Source organism: Rhinoderma darwinii, chromosome 8 (genome assembly GCF_050947455.1).
Source record: "Rhinoderma darwinii isolate aRhiDar2 chromosome 8, aRhiDar2.hap1, whole genome shotgun sequence".
In the NCBI taxonomy this organism is placed as follows: domain Eukaryota; kingdom Metazoa; phylum Chordata; class Amphibia; order Anura; family Rhinodermatidae; genus Rhinoderma; species Rhinoderma darwinii.
The window spans coordinates 27,233,859-27,251,786 of NC_134694.1; the positions used below are offsets into that span (position 1 = coordinate 27,233,859).

Genomic DNA, 17,928 nt, shown 5'->3' on the forward strand with positions numbered 1-17,928 from the left:
ACTTTCCTAAAAATTTATAGAAACCAATGAAAAAAACGGCTGCTGCAGATTTCCACTGCAGACTGTCTGCAACGGAATTCAACAGCAATTCCGCCACGTCTGAATGTGCCCCTGAGGGTAAAAAAAAAAGGTAATTGAAAAAACGTTTTCATTTTTTATCCTAAATCAACAGCTATTGAAAAAAAAAAAAATCTAGCTGCTCTCCAGGCAGCCATATTAGTCCCGGAGAGAAACACCACATTTTTTGTTCAGTATTTTACTCTCCGGTAGCAAGAAAAACTGATACTGTCTCATGCCTAGTGTAGGGCCTGTGGAGGAGGGTGGGGGTGATGGGTACAAAAACACCAAAAATAGAAGTCATGCACCGCCCCTTGAGCCCCTCAGAAAGTATAATACAGTGTATCTGTTTTAGGGTGCGTTCACACATATTTTTACGCTGTAGAAATACAATGCGTTTACGCCAAGTTTGAGAACGGCCTTGAGGGTCGGTCCCTTTCCTACACATGTCACACACCTGTCACGCCTCTTACAAATATTATTTTTGTTTTAATTCTTCCCGATTTACATGATTTGCATTGGCTCAGGTAAACCGTTGTGGCTGCAGTAAACCATATTCCGGCCACATCATAGAAGTTGCGCTTATGTGATGTAACGTTTATATTTGGCCCATCCCACTGCGCCATTGCAAGTAAAACAAAGCAATCTCCTTCCTTTTTATTGATTTTCTGTGCTCCATCAAGGGCCTGACCTTGCTGACGGAGCTTTATATGCTGGTATACATTGGAATCTGCAAGCCAGAATTTACATTTCACTTGCCACCTATGCCATTTGTTTATTTGCCGCCTCTACTGTTACCAAAATGACAGTTTATATATGAATATTTTTGAAATAAACAAAAATATTCTTTAGCAACAAGCATCACCTGCTTCCTGGCTCAGGCTAAGTTCACACTCGCCTTGTATAATCCATTACTCTGTTCCGTTTTTAGATCAGCGGATGGTTTCAAAATACAGGATGCAAACGGACTACAATTCATTTGTATCCGTTTTACCTTAACACCAGTAATAAAAATAAGGCTAAGTTCACACTTTTGTTGTATAATCCGTTACGCTAATCCATTTCAAGATCAGAATAAGGATAAAAACGGATCCGTTAAAAATTCCATTGAAATCAATGGGATTTTTAATTGCATCCGTTATATTAGTCATCCGTTATGTTAGTTATCCGTTTGTTTGTTTTTTTACACCTATAAAAGTGCAGAGTACAGGGCTTTCAGGGCCTGTTCACATCAGCGTTGGCTTTCCGTTCTGGGGTTCCGTCAGAGGTTTCCGTCGGGTGAACTCCGCAACGGAAAGTCAAACGGAAACCACAGCTTCCGTTTCCGTCACCATTGATATCAGTACAGGGTTTAAATTGGTTGTCCAGGATTAGAAAAAAACATGGCTGCTTTCTTCCAATATGTTGTGTGCAATATTGCAGTGCATTCCCATTCATTTCTCTAGAACTGAGCTGCAATACCAGGCACAACCCATGAGCAGGTGTGGCGCTGTTTCTGGAAGAAATATTGGGAGGAAATTTATTACGATTAGCATTTAATAAATTAGGCACATGTCTGCCCATCTGTACGGTAGAAAGTCAAATCTACTGCAGCCATGAGCTGGCATAGAATTGGGCTATAATTTACGCCAATTTATGGTGCAATATATAATAAACTTGTCCTAATTTTGGTGGACCCGCCTCATTTTTGGCAAAGTGGCCTGAACGGCATAAATGTTGCAAAAGTTGGAATTACCATTTAATAGTTATTTTCTGCCAGACTGTGACTTACGTTGAAATTAATGTAAATCCTAAGAGGTTGCGTTTGCATTGCTAGCTTCTAGTCAAGGAGGTGCATGGAGACATTAGTGTTTATCAGATCTTAAAGTGCATGTCCACTTTTAACACCATGTCAGGGGCAGACATACCATATATGCAACCTGTTAGATTGCTTGTAAGGGACTGAGCTACTGAATTTAATATCTCACAAATACTGGTGGATTGTTAGAGAGACACAAGGGGGTGCTCTATAATGAACTATTGTAGACCAAGAAGCCAATATACTGGTTTTGCATCGGGTCCTCTGCGGTCTATGTCTGCCCCTTGTACTATGTCATTTTTATGTCTAACATTCTGTGCTAGTAATAGTGGTCAAAGCAAATTTTTCCTGATATAGAGCTCCAAATCCCCCGCATAGCGATAGAAAGCCACTAAAGGGAGCTTACTGCATACAGCTTTATTATTGAATCCTATGTATAACTACATGCAGTAAGCTCCTAAGCTCCCTCTAGTGGTGGCTGCAAGCAGCCAGAATTTCTGTTATGGAAATGCAAGTGCAACAATACCTCAAGGCTGCTGGAGTCTACCGGGAGAGAGCGTGCACGTAAACTCGTAACCTCAAATCCGTAACCACTCTGATCGACAGTATCTGAGGCGACTATAAGGTGTTCGCCAGAGCAGACAGCAAGGTGAGATGGACTTTGCTGCTGAGAACCCAGATTGTCTTAACAGAGTGAAGTTTTGGAAAAGAGGCGCAATGCAGGCAAACCTGAGCTGGAAACCAGACAGTTAATAGGTTAACTGAAAGTCCAGAAACGGAGTAGAGGTAATCGGACAAGCCACGGTCAAAACTAGCCAGGAGCGGATAATCCGAATTGGTAAGCAGAGGGTTAACGAGAGATAAGCCGAGGTCAGTATACCCAAGGTCCAGAAAACAGAAGTGCAGGAGCAGTCAGGAGCTTGATCAGAAACCAGGAGATAGGAAAATTCATAACCAAAGACAGGAGAGAAAAAACAGCTATAAATACAACACCACAGCTGATTGGCAGAAGGAGAGAGAAGAGAGGTAGGCTCAAAACAAAAGAAGAACCGCCCAGAAGCTAGAAAGGTTGTCATAGCGACCTTAAGGGAACAGGCGTTTTCCTAACAATTTCATCATGTAACCAAATGGCTATGCAGGGGAATAGAAGCGCCGTATAAGAAAAAATGTTATAATATAAAAATATATTAAGAAATGAATTCACAGATAATTTCAGGCCCATTATATTCAAGAGTGGACATTTACTAATTTATCAAAAAAGAACTTCTGAATAAAATTATGGAAAGAATCAATTTTAACCACGTAATTCTACCAGGATCCTTTAAGTCTGTAATGTGTTTATTTTTTCTCTTTGTAGGAGAGACCATTAAGATTGTCATAGAAGACTATGTCCAACACCTCAGCGGATATTTCTTAAAGTTGAAATTTGATCCAGAATTACTGTTTGGAGTCCAGTTCCAGTACCGTAATCGTATTGCTGTTGAGTTTAACCAGTTATATCACTGGCATCCTCTCATGCCTGACAACTTTAACATTTTAGGACAGGATTACAACTATAGCAACTTTATCTACAACACTACAATGCTCACAGATTATGGGGTGGAAGCTCTGGTGGAATCCTTTACAAAACAGATAGCAGGAAAGGTAAAATGCAACTTTCATTTATTGAATATGTGGTGCAGTCTGCAACATAAACCTTACGCCACCCTGCAACTTTGAAGAATAAATTGCAAAATGTTAGCACTAGTGACGCTAAAGTTTCTTATTGTGAGGTAGGGGGAATTTTCCCACCAGCGATGCTAACTTTTCACTGCCTTCAGTAGGCACCTCTCTCCTTAAAACCTACCCTATTCTCTCCCTTCTCCAACCATTTATTTAGAATTCATCTCCTATAGAAGGAGCTGCAATTTTATCCCTTGAGGGCCTGATCTTTTTATTTCCAGCAAGTACATACACCTGCCATTCTTTTTATAGTATGTAAGCCGCTTGGGTGGAGATGACTTCTTACATCAGCTTCTTTCAGGTTACGGGTTGCTCCTGGGGGCAAAGCTTATGTCACCTGGATATAGATTACATCCCATTGAAACACGTATGCAATGAATGGTAAAGGTTTTTAAAGCGACAGTCTAATAGTGGAGTTTGATTGCATTCTGATTCCCTTGATCTGTAGTGAACAAATTTATAATACGGCAATACCGGTTTTCACAAAATGTTTCCGGTTATTATTTTAAAAGGACAGTTATGACAAAATATGACATAAGACTTAACCCCCTCCCCGCCGCAGCCCTTTCCAGATTTTAATTTTCGTTTTTTCCTCCCCACCTTCCAAAAGCCATAACGTCTTTATTTTTCCGTCGATATAGTCCTATGAGGGCTTGATTTTTGCGGGACGAGTTGTCGTTTTTCGTAGCACCATTTATTTTGCCATATAATGTACTAGGAAATGCGAAAAAAATTATTTGTGGGGTAGAAAATGAAAAGAAACAGCGATTCCTCCATTGTTTTTTGCGCGCTGTTTTTACGGAATTCACTGCAATTAAAACAACACGTTAACTTTATTCTGTGGGTCAATACGATTACGGCGATACCGAATATATATATATATATATGTATACTGTATATAGTTTTTTCTATATTTTACTACTTTTACAACTAAAAACCGAAGTGTAAAAAAGAAAATGTATTTTGTGTCGCCAAATTCCGAGAGCCATAACGTTTTTATTTTTTTCCGTCGATTAAGTGCTATGAGGGCTTATTTTTTGCAGGATAAGCTGTAGTTTATAATAATACCATTTTGGGGTACATGCAAAGGTTTGATCACTTTTTATTTCATTTTTTGTGGGAGATTAGGTAACCCAAAAAATAGAGATTCTGGCGTTTACAATTTTTTTTTACGGCGTTCACCGTGCGGGTTAAATAATGACATATTGTAATAGTTCAGACTTTTACGGACGCCGCAATACCAATTATGTTTATTTATTTATTTTTTTACTATGCTCAGTCTAGGGGGAAAATGTGAAAGGTTTTTTTTTTAACTTTTAATTTATTTTTATTTTTTTACATATGCAGTATATCGTGATCCTGACAGGGAACTATTAATTGGTGCACAAAGAGGGCAGACCTTGGGGCCTTCATTAGGCTCCCAGGCAGCCATAGCAACCATCCCCCCCCCCCCCCCCGTGCGATTGCGTTGCGGGGGGCGCGATGAGCTGTTAGAGGGGGTCGCCCCCCTCTTTCTAACGATTTAAATGCTTCGGTCGCTATTGACGGCAACATTTAACGAGTTAAACGGCCGACACCAGCATCGTATGGAGCGGGTTCACTACGTGAGCCCGTTCCATACTTCCCCTACCCGACTTTGGCGTATGGATAGGTCAAATTTCGGGAAGGGGTTAAACAGGTTTTTCCATGAGAGACATTTAAATGTCAGATAGATGCGGGTGCCACCTCTGGGACCCGCACCTATCTCTAGAACGGAGCCCCCTAAACCCTGTTCTAGCTTTGTCTGATCTCACTGATTCCCGGCCACTTCCTGGTTATATGGTCGGGAGTTACCAAAACAGCGTAGCTCGCTGTTTTCGTAACTCACGACCATATAACCTTTTTCATGGTCAGAATTCACCTCATTCAGCCGCAACACAGAGTGGCTCAACAGGGTTTAGGGGGCCCTGTTCTGGAGATAGGCGCGGGTCCCAGAGGTGGGACCTGCATCTATATAACATTTATGACATCCTGTGGATATGTCATAAATGTCTCTCATGGGAAAACCCCTTTAAATAGGCACTAAAAATAACACCTCTTTATCTACTTATAATCCACCTTCCTCCCCCACCCCTCCTAAACTGTTTACTCAATCTAAATTTACTACTTTCTCCAATCGTCTTAGACATAATAAGCTCTCAGCCCAGTGAGGAATCAGGTTACAGCTGCCTATAGAAGTCTATGGAGAGGGTAGGAGAGAGGAGGAAAGCAGGGGACCTCACCCGGACCCTGCACCGATCAGCTATTCCGGCTGACTCACTTGAATTGGAGCAGAGCTGCAGTACTGTAGCACGGCCGCTATGCAGTGGTCGGAGCCTGTTGCCCAGAGGCAGTTGGAACAGCTGATCGATGTGGGGTCCAGGTGTTGGATCCCTACAGATCATATACTGATGAACTATCCTGTGGATGGGTCATCAGTTTAAAAAAACAGCCCCCAAACTGGACCACCACTTTAATATGTTTTTGGAATGTGGGAGGCAATTCGAGTACCCAGAGGAAACCCACACAAACACGGCGAGAACATACAAACTTCATGCAGATGTTGCCCCTAGTTGGAGTCAAACCCAAGACTCCAGTTTTGGAAGGAAACAGTATTAACCACTGACGCACCGTGCAGCCACTAGCATTATAATGAGGGAATTGCCTAAATAATGATTTAATAATACAATGTTATCCGAATCTTCTCCGCTTAGCAGCAGAATTAGGCCTTACGCATGTCCATCTTATGGATTTGTGTGTACAGTTCCATAATACCATGCCAGTAGCCTGCTATGGGCTCATACTGTATCTCTGTGTTCCTCTGTGGTCTGATTTTCTACAGAGGCGTATTACAGAGATAGTATCTCCTAGAAGCTTTGTTTCACGGGAGAATATGTTGGCACGATACATAGTGCCTACAGGTCTGTAATACAAACTTGTGGAGACTTCATGTGCCACCCTGTCTACATGAGATTGAAGTCTATTAATAATAACATACTATTGTATGGAAATACCTATTATGCAATAATAATATTCTCTAAAACCGAGTCTACGTTTTAAGGGTGGCGATGGGTACAATGTTGCAGGCATTCTGGCACTGTCATCATAATTCACCGGTGGAAGTCTTCGTCATTAATCATTATAATTTTGGAAAGTTATTTATAATGAGAAATTAGCAAATCTTAAAAAATGATTGTTACTGTTAATATTGATTATTCTGCAGATGAATCCGCCCAATTTATTTCTTACATCTTGAGGCTGGTGAATTGATTTTGCCGTCTAATATATTGGAGTGAATGTTTATAAATCCTCGCTTTTACAAGACATGACTCCTCTCAATTCTTTGTCAAGTTTGAACCTAGAAAATGTCTAGTTGTAATTACTGTATGTTATTAGAAGTTTAGAAGGCTTCACTTCCAACACATTTCTTGCTATATAGTAAAAGGTGTTTCATTTTAAAGGTCGATTTGGGTTTTTGGCAATAGCCTCGCTCCCATTAAGGAGATGCTAAATCTTGGACATGTGCATTTTTTAAAGTACCATCATTTTTTATGAAAGTGTTGTGTCATGTATCTAGGTTAGTTAGGTAGCCACTAACCAGCTCATCATACCTGGCAGCCTGTTCCCACATTTGCTGTATATGAATGGGGGCAAGTAATACACTTTAACTAATGGCAAGTACCTACACCTTTCAAATGGATTTTGAACTGTATCAAATGCCTTTGTTCTGAGACAGATGGACTTATAGGGGTTTTCAGACTCAATACAATATAAAAAACTGGCATGGGGTAATTTTAATAAAATAAAAAAAGAAGCATTACTTACTGGACAGATCCCATGGCATTCCAGCGTAGCAGCTCCAGTCCTAGCCTCTGCTGTTTGTTGGCATAGCTGCATCGATGACGTACCCGTATACCCATGTGATCGCTGCAGCCAATCACTGTTCTCAGCGGTACTGTGCCATATACCAACCGATGACAGTAATTGGCTGCAGTGATCACGTGGTTATATATTAAGTCAGAAAACTCCTTTTAGCAGCTACTTAGTACTCTAGAAGTGAACAATTGTGGTGATTATTATCCATAAGGGCAGGGCCAGGTGTATGTGGGCCCTTGGGTATTGTGGGTATCTTGTCTACCTCAATATCTGCTTGACAAGTGTAAATCATGCTTACTCAGCTGTGAACCCCCAAGCCCAGGTTTGCCTTGTATGGATCCCAACCCTGAATAAAGGGCTCACTGTAGAACAGAAGACTAACGGCAATGCATGGTCGTTCTTAGGGGTGTGTGAACCGTGCAGTTGCAAAGGTCGCATCAGTCACCCCTGATAAAGGGGACACTTATGGGGCATTTGTGACCGTCAGTAATATTATTAATTCTATAGCACTGTTAATATATTACACATGGAGCAGTTATATGGTGACTGCATGTTGGTATTATTTGAGCACTGTATAGTGGCATTGTGTGGCACTGCTACTTAGGCAGTGTACAGTATATTATTTTTGCAGTGTATGGCGGTGGTGACTGTACCATATTGCATCGTTATTTAGTCAACTTTATAGAACTATTATTTGGCCAACATATGGTGTGGCAGTATATGGTATGGTTATTTGTACACAATATGACAAAACAACATATGGGGAAGGAAGAGGTGCCAACAGAAGGTACCACACAGGGCAACATCCAATGTAACTCTGGTCCTGCTGGAAGGGGTGTCAATGAAGCTGCCACCTTCAGTCTGTGCAACTGCTCACAAAATGACGCACTGTAGTGATATGAAAAAGGGAAACCACGATAGGAAATAGTTACCTGAATTGACCCCTTTACAAGTGAAAATGTCCTCTTGTCACCGTCTGCAGAATACAAGCTTTATAAAATGGCACATATATTCCTAAGAGTGCCATGGTAGCCGCTGGGCATGGTTTTTGGACTCAATGTGACCGCATCCTGGCTGCCCTCTGTTTGCCGTTCTGCTAACGTTTTAGGTTCAGACTTCACTCAGAATCAAACATGCTGTAAACACAAAGATACCATTCAATCATGAATATGACTTATGAATTATAACTTGTCCAGCAACGGTCTGTGTAGATTTTATTATTTAAAACAATAGTTTTTATTGAGATTTACATCTTTTTCAAACAGATTACCATCAAACATTGGTCCATCAACAAGGACCTACATCAATAGTGCATCAATACATTGGATATATAGTAGATCATATCATTGTAGGAGCACCAACTTATAACAGTGAAAATAACAACAGTGCTGTATCATAAATTCAATTGCATATTTATCATTCATTATCCCATTACGTATAATATCGCGAGTCTATCCATATCTTCCAATTTTTCAAACATTTTCCAAGACTATCAGGATTTTGCAATAAAAGAGACTCATGATGGCAAGTAGTATTTATTCTACTAATGACTTCTGATATAGAGGGCGATATATGCGACTTCCAGGACTTGGCAATAGACAGCCTAGTGGCGATGAATATGTGATGTATCACTACTCGAACCTCATAGGAAATATCTCCCAACCCAATATCAAGAACTGCCAGTTCTGGTTTGTAAGGAATATCCTTCCCAGTAATCTCTTTCATCAATTTGTACACCTCTTTCCACAAACCTTTAATCCTCGGGCAATACCACCACATATGTATAGTTGAACCGATAGATCCACACCCTCTCCAACAGCTATTAGACAAACCAAAGAAAAAGTGAGCAAATCTAGATGGAGTCAAGTACCATCTAAGGTGAATTTTCCGTGTGAGTTCCACATGGTTAATACATCTAGAATGACGTAGAATCCACCCCGACGCCTTCACCCATTCCTCCTCGGAAAACTCTTCTCCCAACTCACGCTCCCATCTCAACTCATTAGATGATTTTCCTATAGCCGTGTTATTCACAAGAAGATCATAGCTACATGAGAGACCTTTATCGCACCCCTGCCATTGAAAAATAAACTTATGGAATGACGACAGATGAGTTGGTCGAGCAGGAAACTTTAAAGATTGTAGTAAGTGTCTGATTTGAAGATATTGGTAAAATAATGTACGGGGAATATCAAACCTGGATGTTAAGTTCTCAAATGACCTCATAATATCTCTTTCATAAAAATCTGAAATATTCGACAACCCCACCCTCTTCCAAGGAAGCATAGATATATGTGGGACATAATGTGTAGATTTTATTATAATTTTTTTTATATTTCTGTGTAGATTGGCGGTGGAAAAAACCTTCACCCACGTCTCTTGCACATAGCTGTAGGAGTTATTGAAGAATCCCGTAAGCTTAGAATGCAACCATTTAATGAGTATCGTAAAAGATTTAGCTTGAAAGCATATACGACTTTCCAGGATTTAACAGGTAAAATTCTTATCTGAAAAGATTTACTGTTTGTTGTGCCGAAAATGGAGACCACAAGGGGTTATCCGGGAAGTGAATTTTTTTAAGTAGGGACTGCAAATGAAATAAACAAACCAGAAAAGCAATACTTACCCCCGTCTATTTAGCACTGAGGCTTCGGCGGCATTTTCGGTGGTTGTTTACATGCACGTAGAATGTGACCGCTGCAGCCAATCAGAGGGCTCTGTGGTGACGAATTGTATTTCTGGCATAATCAGCCCTCTGATTGGCTGCAGCAGTCAGATGCTACGTGCATGTAAAGAACCACCCGTTTATTTTCATTTTCATCCTCTAATAAAAAAAATTCTCTTCCCAGATAACTCCTTCCTCCATACACATATAATTGCCTTTCACAGTTCACATTGACAATTTAATTTGTATGGAGGGCAGCGGTACACACTTTGGCATTCACTTTTAGGCTGGGTTCACATGTTGCACTTTTGTTGTGTTTTGAACTGTTGGGGAGAAAAACGCATCTAAAAAAACGCCTGCAATTTTTGTAAAACGCATTTGTTTTTTTATTACCGATGCATTTTACAAAGTGTTGCAGCTGTAATCTGGTTTTAAATTTACTAGGCTTACAGCTGAAACACTTTGTAAATCGCATGGTTAATTAAAAAAAAATGTATGCATTTTTCAGATGCGTTTTTGCGCAAATTTCGAAGCTGCAGAAACAACTCCATTTTTTTGTACACTACTTTTAGTCGGTCTCCATTAAGGGAATAATTCTGCACATACAAAAAAAAAGTTTAAAGTCAAAGTAATCCTGTGATCTAACCAGAAAATATAGAATAGTTCCATCACAACTTTTTGACCCTTGACTAACGAGCCTTTCACTTTTTCCATTGCCACTTGATAGTAAACCAATATTGCAATCTTGCTTTTTTCATTTGTTACATAACTAGTTTGTTTTTGTTTTTTTCCTGCTTTTTCCAAAAAATGCATCCTTTACATGAAATGTATTTGTAGTATTAGCCAATATGAAATTTCCAAATAAGGGATCTATTTTTGGGACAATATCTGTTCATAATGAACAGCATTTTCATTAATGTGCATATTTTATTATAACATTATGCAAAACCTTTCTGGGAATCAACCTTTTAAAAGGAGTGGGCAAAATTTTTAATGTGCAGAATGTGCTCTGGCATTGTAACGAGACATTAAACTGGTTATCCGGGCATTTTATATTGGTGGCCTATCCAGGATAGGTCATCCATATCAGATCGGTGGGGTACAAAAAACTGATCTATTGGTGTGAACAGTAAGAACATGTCTGACTACATTGAATACACATCTAAAGGTGCTTAAGGAAAGATTGTGATTTTTGTTTTGTGGTTATAGGTACACTAGGAAGTAAAAACAACATCTACACAACATGAAAGGGCATTAAATTACTTAGCCGTTCACATATCTTCGCTGTCCGCTTCAGTTTACCTCCGGCTTGTTGCAGAACAGCCGGAGGCAAACTGATGCTAGAACGGATCCCATAGCTTTCTATGGGATCTGTTCTGTCACAGGGGATATCAGTTGTGGTGCCGTACGGCGCCAGACCTCCCTGGGAGACGGATCCGAAAACGTTACCTGCAGCGTTTCTGGGTCCGGCTCCTAGGAAGGTCCGGCATCGTATCCTATCTTTGTACATTGTAGGCGTACGAACGCCGGGTGCGGTCACATCCACATTCCGGCACCACCCGGCAGGCTGACGGATGTGAGCTGGGAGCAGAATCCCCGGTCATAGCATTGCCGGGGATTCCGCTCCAAGCGGAGCCCCTAACTACCTCCCAACCGTCCCGGATTCAGTGGGACAGTCCTGGATTCAGGGCGGTGTTCTGCTCTCCGGGCGGTTGGGGGTATGTCCTGCTGTCAACAGTTGAACTAATACTGAAGCAGGGAACCATCAGGTCCCTGCTTCAGAATTAGTTTACAGTGGAGGAGCAGAGGGAGCTCCTCCGTTCGCCGAGGATTCCCTGGGCACAGCGCTACTTTAATCGCTGTGATCGGGGAAGCCCTACACGTCACTATCCATATATGGACAGTGACGTCAGTGGCTACTGATTGAGCATGATCCCTGTTGCCGATGATCTGGTCGGGGATTCTGCTCCTAGAGGAAAATCCCTGAGGTCACTGTCCATATATGGACATTGACATCAGGGACTCTTCCTGGAGCGTAATCCCCGGCCAGTGTTGGCAATGAGGATTCCGCTCAAGGAGTAGCCACTGACATCACTGTACAGTGGCGTCAGGGAGTCCTCCTTGAGGGAATCCCCCAGCCACAGAGTCAGCAATGCTGTGGCTGGGGATTCCGTTCAGGAAGTAACCCCTGATGTCACTATCCATATATGGACAGTGGTATCTGGGGCTCCTCCTGGAGGGCATCCCTGGCCACAGCGTCGGCCGGGGATTCCATTCAGGGAGTAACCCCTGACATCACTGTCCATATATGGACAGTGGTCAGGGTCTCTTCCTGAAGGGAATCCCCGGCCACAGCGTCAGCAATGCTGTGGCCGGGGATTCCTCTGCTAGAGGGAGCTTCAGTGGCAATATTTATAGGGGAAGGGGGCTGCTATAAACAGTGGGGGTGGTGCTATCTACAGGGGGCACTGTGTGGCGCAATCTACAGGGGGGCTGTGTGACAAATCTACAGGGTATACGGTGGCATTATATACAGAGGGCACTGTGGCATTATCTACGGAGTGTGTGGCACTATCTACAGGGGGCACTGTGTGGCGCAATCTACAGGGGGGCTGTGTGACAAATCTACAGGTGGGCTGTGTGACAAATCTACAGGGTATATATTGGAATTATATACAGAGGGCACTGCGGCATTATCTACGGGGTGTGTGGCACTATCTACAGGGGAAGGGGGTAGCGCTATAGACAGTGGGGGTGGCGCTATCTACAGGGGGCACTGTGTGGTGCCATCTACAGTGGGCGCTGTGTGGAGCTATCTACAGGGGGGCTGTGTGGCTATCTACAGGGGGTACTGTGGCATTATATACAGAGGGCACAGCGGCATTATCTACAGGTGGTGTGTGGCCCTATCTACAGGAGAAGGGGGTAGCGCTATATACAGTGGGGGGTGGTGCTATCTACATGAGGGCGCTGTGTGGCACAATCTAGAGGGGGTGCTGTGTGGTGCCATCTATAGTGGGTGCTGTGTGGCGCTATCTATAGGGAGGCTGTGTGACATTATCTACAGGGGGTACTGTGGCATTATATACAGAGGGCACTGCTGCATTATCTACAGTGGGCACTGCGGCATTATCTACAGTGGGCACTGCGGCATTATCTACACATGAAATTTATCTGTTTTTAAAAATGTGTCAAAAACGGAAAACACGGACACGGAACGGATAAAAATGGCTGACAAAAACTGAGCTAGACAGCCGTTTTTAACGGCCGACACCCGAACCCTATTGTGTCAATAGAAACAACAGCAATCCCTGCATGGTAAGGGGTGGGTAAGAGATGCGGGTGGGATTGGGTAGCTGTAAAGGCGCCAAAAACTAGCTACTCCCTGAAGTTATGGCTAGTGTTTGGCGTCTTTGCAGGCTCACAAGGCTGCGTCGAAGATCTGAACTGAGTGGACAGCAGCTGCCTTCTGGGCTCCCTCTCAGGGCGGCACTGAATATAACACACGTGACATTACAATGAAGGAGAGCCCTGACATGTTACACAACAAGTATCTAATCTATCATGTATCCAATCAAAAGCTATGCACCACTCTGATAAAATTGGCACGTTTTCAGACCCAAGACTGCCTTTTTGGTGGACCATTGTGGTAAAAACTGATGTTAACCACAGATGTTAAAAACGGATAACAACTAACGACATCTGATGGTTTTGTAGTAAATATCGTGAAAAAGCCTGATGGCAACTGATACATTTTTGCATTAGTTGTAATCACTTGAGAGACAAAAAAATTTATGCTGATACAACTGATATATGTCAACGCATTAGGGCCTGTTCACATCACCGTTCATTTCCGTTCCGGGGTTCCGTCAGAGATTTCCATCGGGTGACCCCCGCAACGTAAAGTGAAAGTGACAGCACAGCTTCCGTTTCAGTCACCATTGATCTCAATGGTGACGGAAACATCGCTAATGGTTTTCGTTCGTCACCATTCCGGCTGGTTTCTGGTTTTCCGATGGAATCAATAGACTCAGCTAGAAAACCGGAAACCAGCCGAAATGGTGACGAACGGAAACCATTAGCGATGTTTCCGTCACCATTGAGATCAATGGTGACTGAAACGGAAGCTGTGCTGTCACTTTCACTTTCCGTTGTGGGTTTCACCTGACGGAAACCTCCGGCGGAACCCCGAAACAGAAAGCGAACGGTGATGTGAAAAGGCCCTTACTGACAAACTATTACATTTCATATAAAAAAATATAAAAAAAGGCAGGTATTTTGTTTTCTTTTTCTTCCCGTTTTGTATTTTTGTGACCTCATATTTTCTCATTTTAATTCATCTTTCACGGTTATATAGCCACTTTAGTCTGACAAAACGGTCAGCCTGCCAAACCAATAATTATAACTTGTTTTGTACCTTTTTCAAAAGCTTAGGTCATGGATGATATTTTAGAAAGTAGACACTGTTCGTATGAGGATTAATTCATTACCTTTCTTAAAACCAAAAGGTTCTTAAAAGGGTTAATTCCTAAAAGCAGATCTTGCAAACCGCAAAAAAGCAAACTCATTGGCATGAACCTACTATGAGTAACTACACTTTTATGCTGTTGTTGATAAAATAAAGTGGTTCTCCGGGATACTAACATTGATGGCCTATCCTTAGCATAGACCATCAATGCTTGAAAGTTGGGGGGGTCCGACTTCCAGAATTCCTGCCAAGCAGCACAATAAAGGGGCTGCAGTGCTCTTTCTAGCACCATGTCATCCACACGAATGAATGGGACAAGCTACGGTACTAGGCACAGTCACTCTGCTTCCATACACAATGAGCTCCGGGACTACTTCATTGTACGGATGAGCAGTGGTACTAGAATGTCAGACCCCCTCCGATAAATATTGATGGCCTATCCTGAGTATAATCCATCAGTGCTTAAGTACCGGAGAACCCCTTTAACAGCTTATCAGTGTTCATTTCATTAGCATGTCCTTTTAATTTGAGCGTAAAGCATCTTATGGGTTACAAAATGGCAGATGAGGTACAATGTTGACGAGTGTAAGGTTATACAATTCGGAACAAAAAATATACAAACTATTTATACCCTGAACGGATCACTATTGGGTGAGTCTACATAGGAGAAGGATTTAGGTGTAATTGTTGTTACTAAATTATAGAATGCAATGCCAGTGTGCTGCATCTAAAGCTAACAAAATATTGTCTTGTATTAGAAAAGACATGGCTTTTAGAGAAGCAAGCTCTATTTTACCCCTTTATAAAGCACTGGTGTGGCCGCATCTTGAGGACCAGTCCATAAAATAAATATCATAGAGATGGAAAGAAGGGAAAACAAATTAATATGAGGTATTAAAGACCTCAGTTATGAAGAAAGGTTGTCAAAACGAAATGTATTTACCGGAGAGAAGAGAAGGCTGAGGGGGTGATATTTTTAGATAAATTTGTAAATGTCTTCTATAAAAGACAAGATAATTTGTTCTTTTTTGCGGACCACAGAAATCACAGGGTCACTGCTTGCGATCAAAAGAAATGCAATTTTATCACAAAATCCGAGCCATAAAGTTATGGATCATGCTCGCACAGGATTTGGTAATGTGTGGCTAGATCTAAGAAAGTGTTAGACATCTTCCTTGGCAAAAAACAATATACAGAGTTACTGGTATTAATGTAGAACGTTGATCTAGGGATCTTTTTCGATTGCCAGCATGGGGTCAGGAAGGAATTTTTTCCAATTTATGGCAAATTTGGTCATTGCCATTCAGGAGTAGTTCAACAGGGTTTTGTAAGTATAAAAGTTTTAGCTTTATGGACTTAGGTCTTTATTCAACCCACTGACTATGTAACTGCAATGGGGCCTGTGACAAAGGGGCAACTTTTCCATAATTTAGCAGTATGAGGACAGAAGGTGCAACTAACACGCTCCCTTTTTTCGTAAACATTTACAAAAAAAAATCTATACAGATTCCACAAGGCACAAGCTTTTAAAGCAGCTGCTAAAAATGTGGTCACCTTTGGACAGTCCGTTAGGATTGCAGAGCCTGTAACCCCGTTAGGATTCCCACTACCTCAAAGAACGACTATGTTCGGTTAAGCTCTTGAAAGATCACACTTATAAAGAAAAGTTGTCAAAACGAAATTTACTTACCCTAGAGAAGTATGAGGGGTGATGATATCTTTTAAATGATGTAAAAACTACAACTATTTTAGAAAGAGTTTGTCCTAAGAAAGAGAATAACATTATACAGTATAAGCATAATATTAAAATGGTCAATACTACTACTATAAACTTAATGTGCTTGAGAAAATGAAATATACATTTTGGAAGATCTATAGCAATGGTAGTCTATAAAATGTATTGAAATGTATGTTGTATGTTGAAATTTTAGTAGATGTTATGAAGCAACGTCTACCAGATGTAATGGTAAAAGTGAAATTAACTAATTTTAGGGTGGTCCACCATGGCAACCAATTTTTGTTCTACAGCTCTTACGCAGACCAATATGTTTCCATGGTAACAGACTACAAACAAACCGTGTAGTCTGATCCTGCAGTCATATTACCATGTATGTGTCCTCTACCTCTTGCTAACCTAGTAAGATAGTAAGAATCAGGGGACAGGTGGAAGAGAGAAGGACTGCAATATTAGACTACTCAGGGTTTGTTTGTCTGTAAATATGAAGACACATAAGTATATATAGGAACTATGTACACAAAACCATATTATTTTATTTGCAAAGTTGATTCATTTTAGATCCATTGGAGTAATAATTGGTTGCTTAGGTGGTGATATCCTTTAAAATGCCTGGATTAGTAAGCTTTTTGTAAGTAAAATGGGATGACCCAATTTGTCAGGCTTTTGCAGGACTTGGCCCTGGTATAACAGAAAACACTTGTTCCAATCTGCCACTGATTTTTAACATTCCATGATATGCTTATAAAAAAAAAAAAAGGTACCATATTGTCTCTGTAGTGTCTATTTAGTTATTTTTTTTTATTATTTGTTCCTAATCTCTTACACAGGAGAAACAGAAATGGCATCACAACTTGAATCATTGTATGGTGATATAGATGCAGTGGAATTTTACCCCGGCATTCTCTTGGAAAAAACCAATCCGAATTCCATTTTTGGAGAGAGTATGATAGAAATAGGAGCGCCGTTTTCACTCAAAGGACTTCTGGGGAATCCTATATGTTCTCCTGAATACTGGAAACCCAGCACATTTGGTGGAGAAACAGGATTCAACATTGTAAAGACTGCTACGATTAAGAAGCTGGTGTGTCTCAATGTCAAGAAGTGCCCCTTGGTTGCCTTTCATGTGCCAAAGGCTGGAGAAGAAAGTCCTATATCTTCAGGGGCAAAGACAAGTGATGAGCTTTAGTAAATGTTATTTAGTAAAAAAACAGGCTAGGTATGTGTTATACATTGTTTCAGGATTCTGCCATTAAAAATATTTTTTACATTAAAACTTTATTTTATGAAGTGAAGTCGTCTCAAACACAAAAACTCTTTAAAATATGTTTTCATACAGAATCAAGCACTTACTATTACATTTTTACCACTGACACGATTGTGTTCAATGAAGGTTGTAGATTGAGATACAAAGGAAGTACATAGTAAAAAATGCACAGATTCCACTAGCAGGGAGCATATACAATATAGACTTACAATACAAATGAATAATAGACACTCGAAACGTAGCAATGAAATAAATACACTGCATATGAAAATGGTAATTCAAGTATCATAGTCATCCAGCATAATATAAAAGGGGTGAAGGG

General features: G+C 41.0%; 1 protein-coding gene across 1 annotated transcript in view; it reads left to right on the plus strand.

The window, feature by feature from the left end:
* The window catches only part of PTGS1 (prostaglandin-endoperoxide synthase 1), a 96,243-nt gene extending 78,614 nt beyond the window's left edge, over nt 1–17,629 (plus strand). The window contains exons 9-11 of the mRNA XM_075834228.1: nt 3,213–3,499; nt 9,818–9,965; nt 17,170–17,629. Coding sequence (XP_075690343.1) covers nt 3,213–3,499; nt 9,818–9,965; nt 17,170–17,528 — 794 coding nt within the window. The 3' untranslated portion in view covers nt 17,529–17,629. The remainder of the gene's footprint in view (nt 1–3,212; nt 3,500–9,817; nt 9,966–17,169) is intronic.
* The last annotated feature ends 299 nt before the right edge of the window (nt 17,630–17,928 follow it).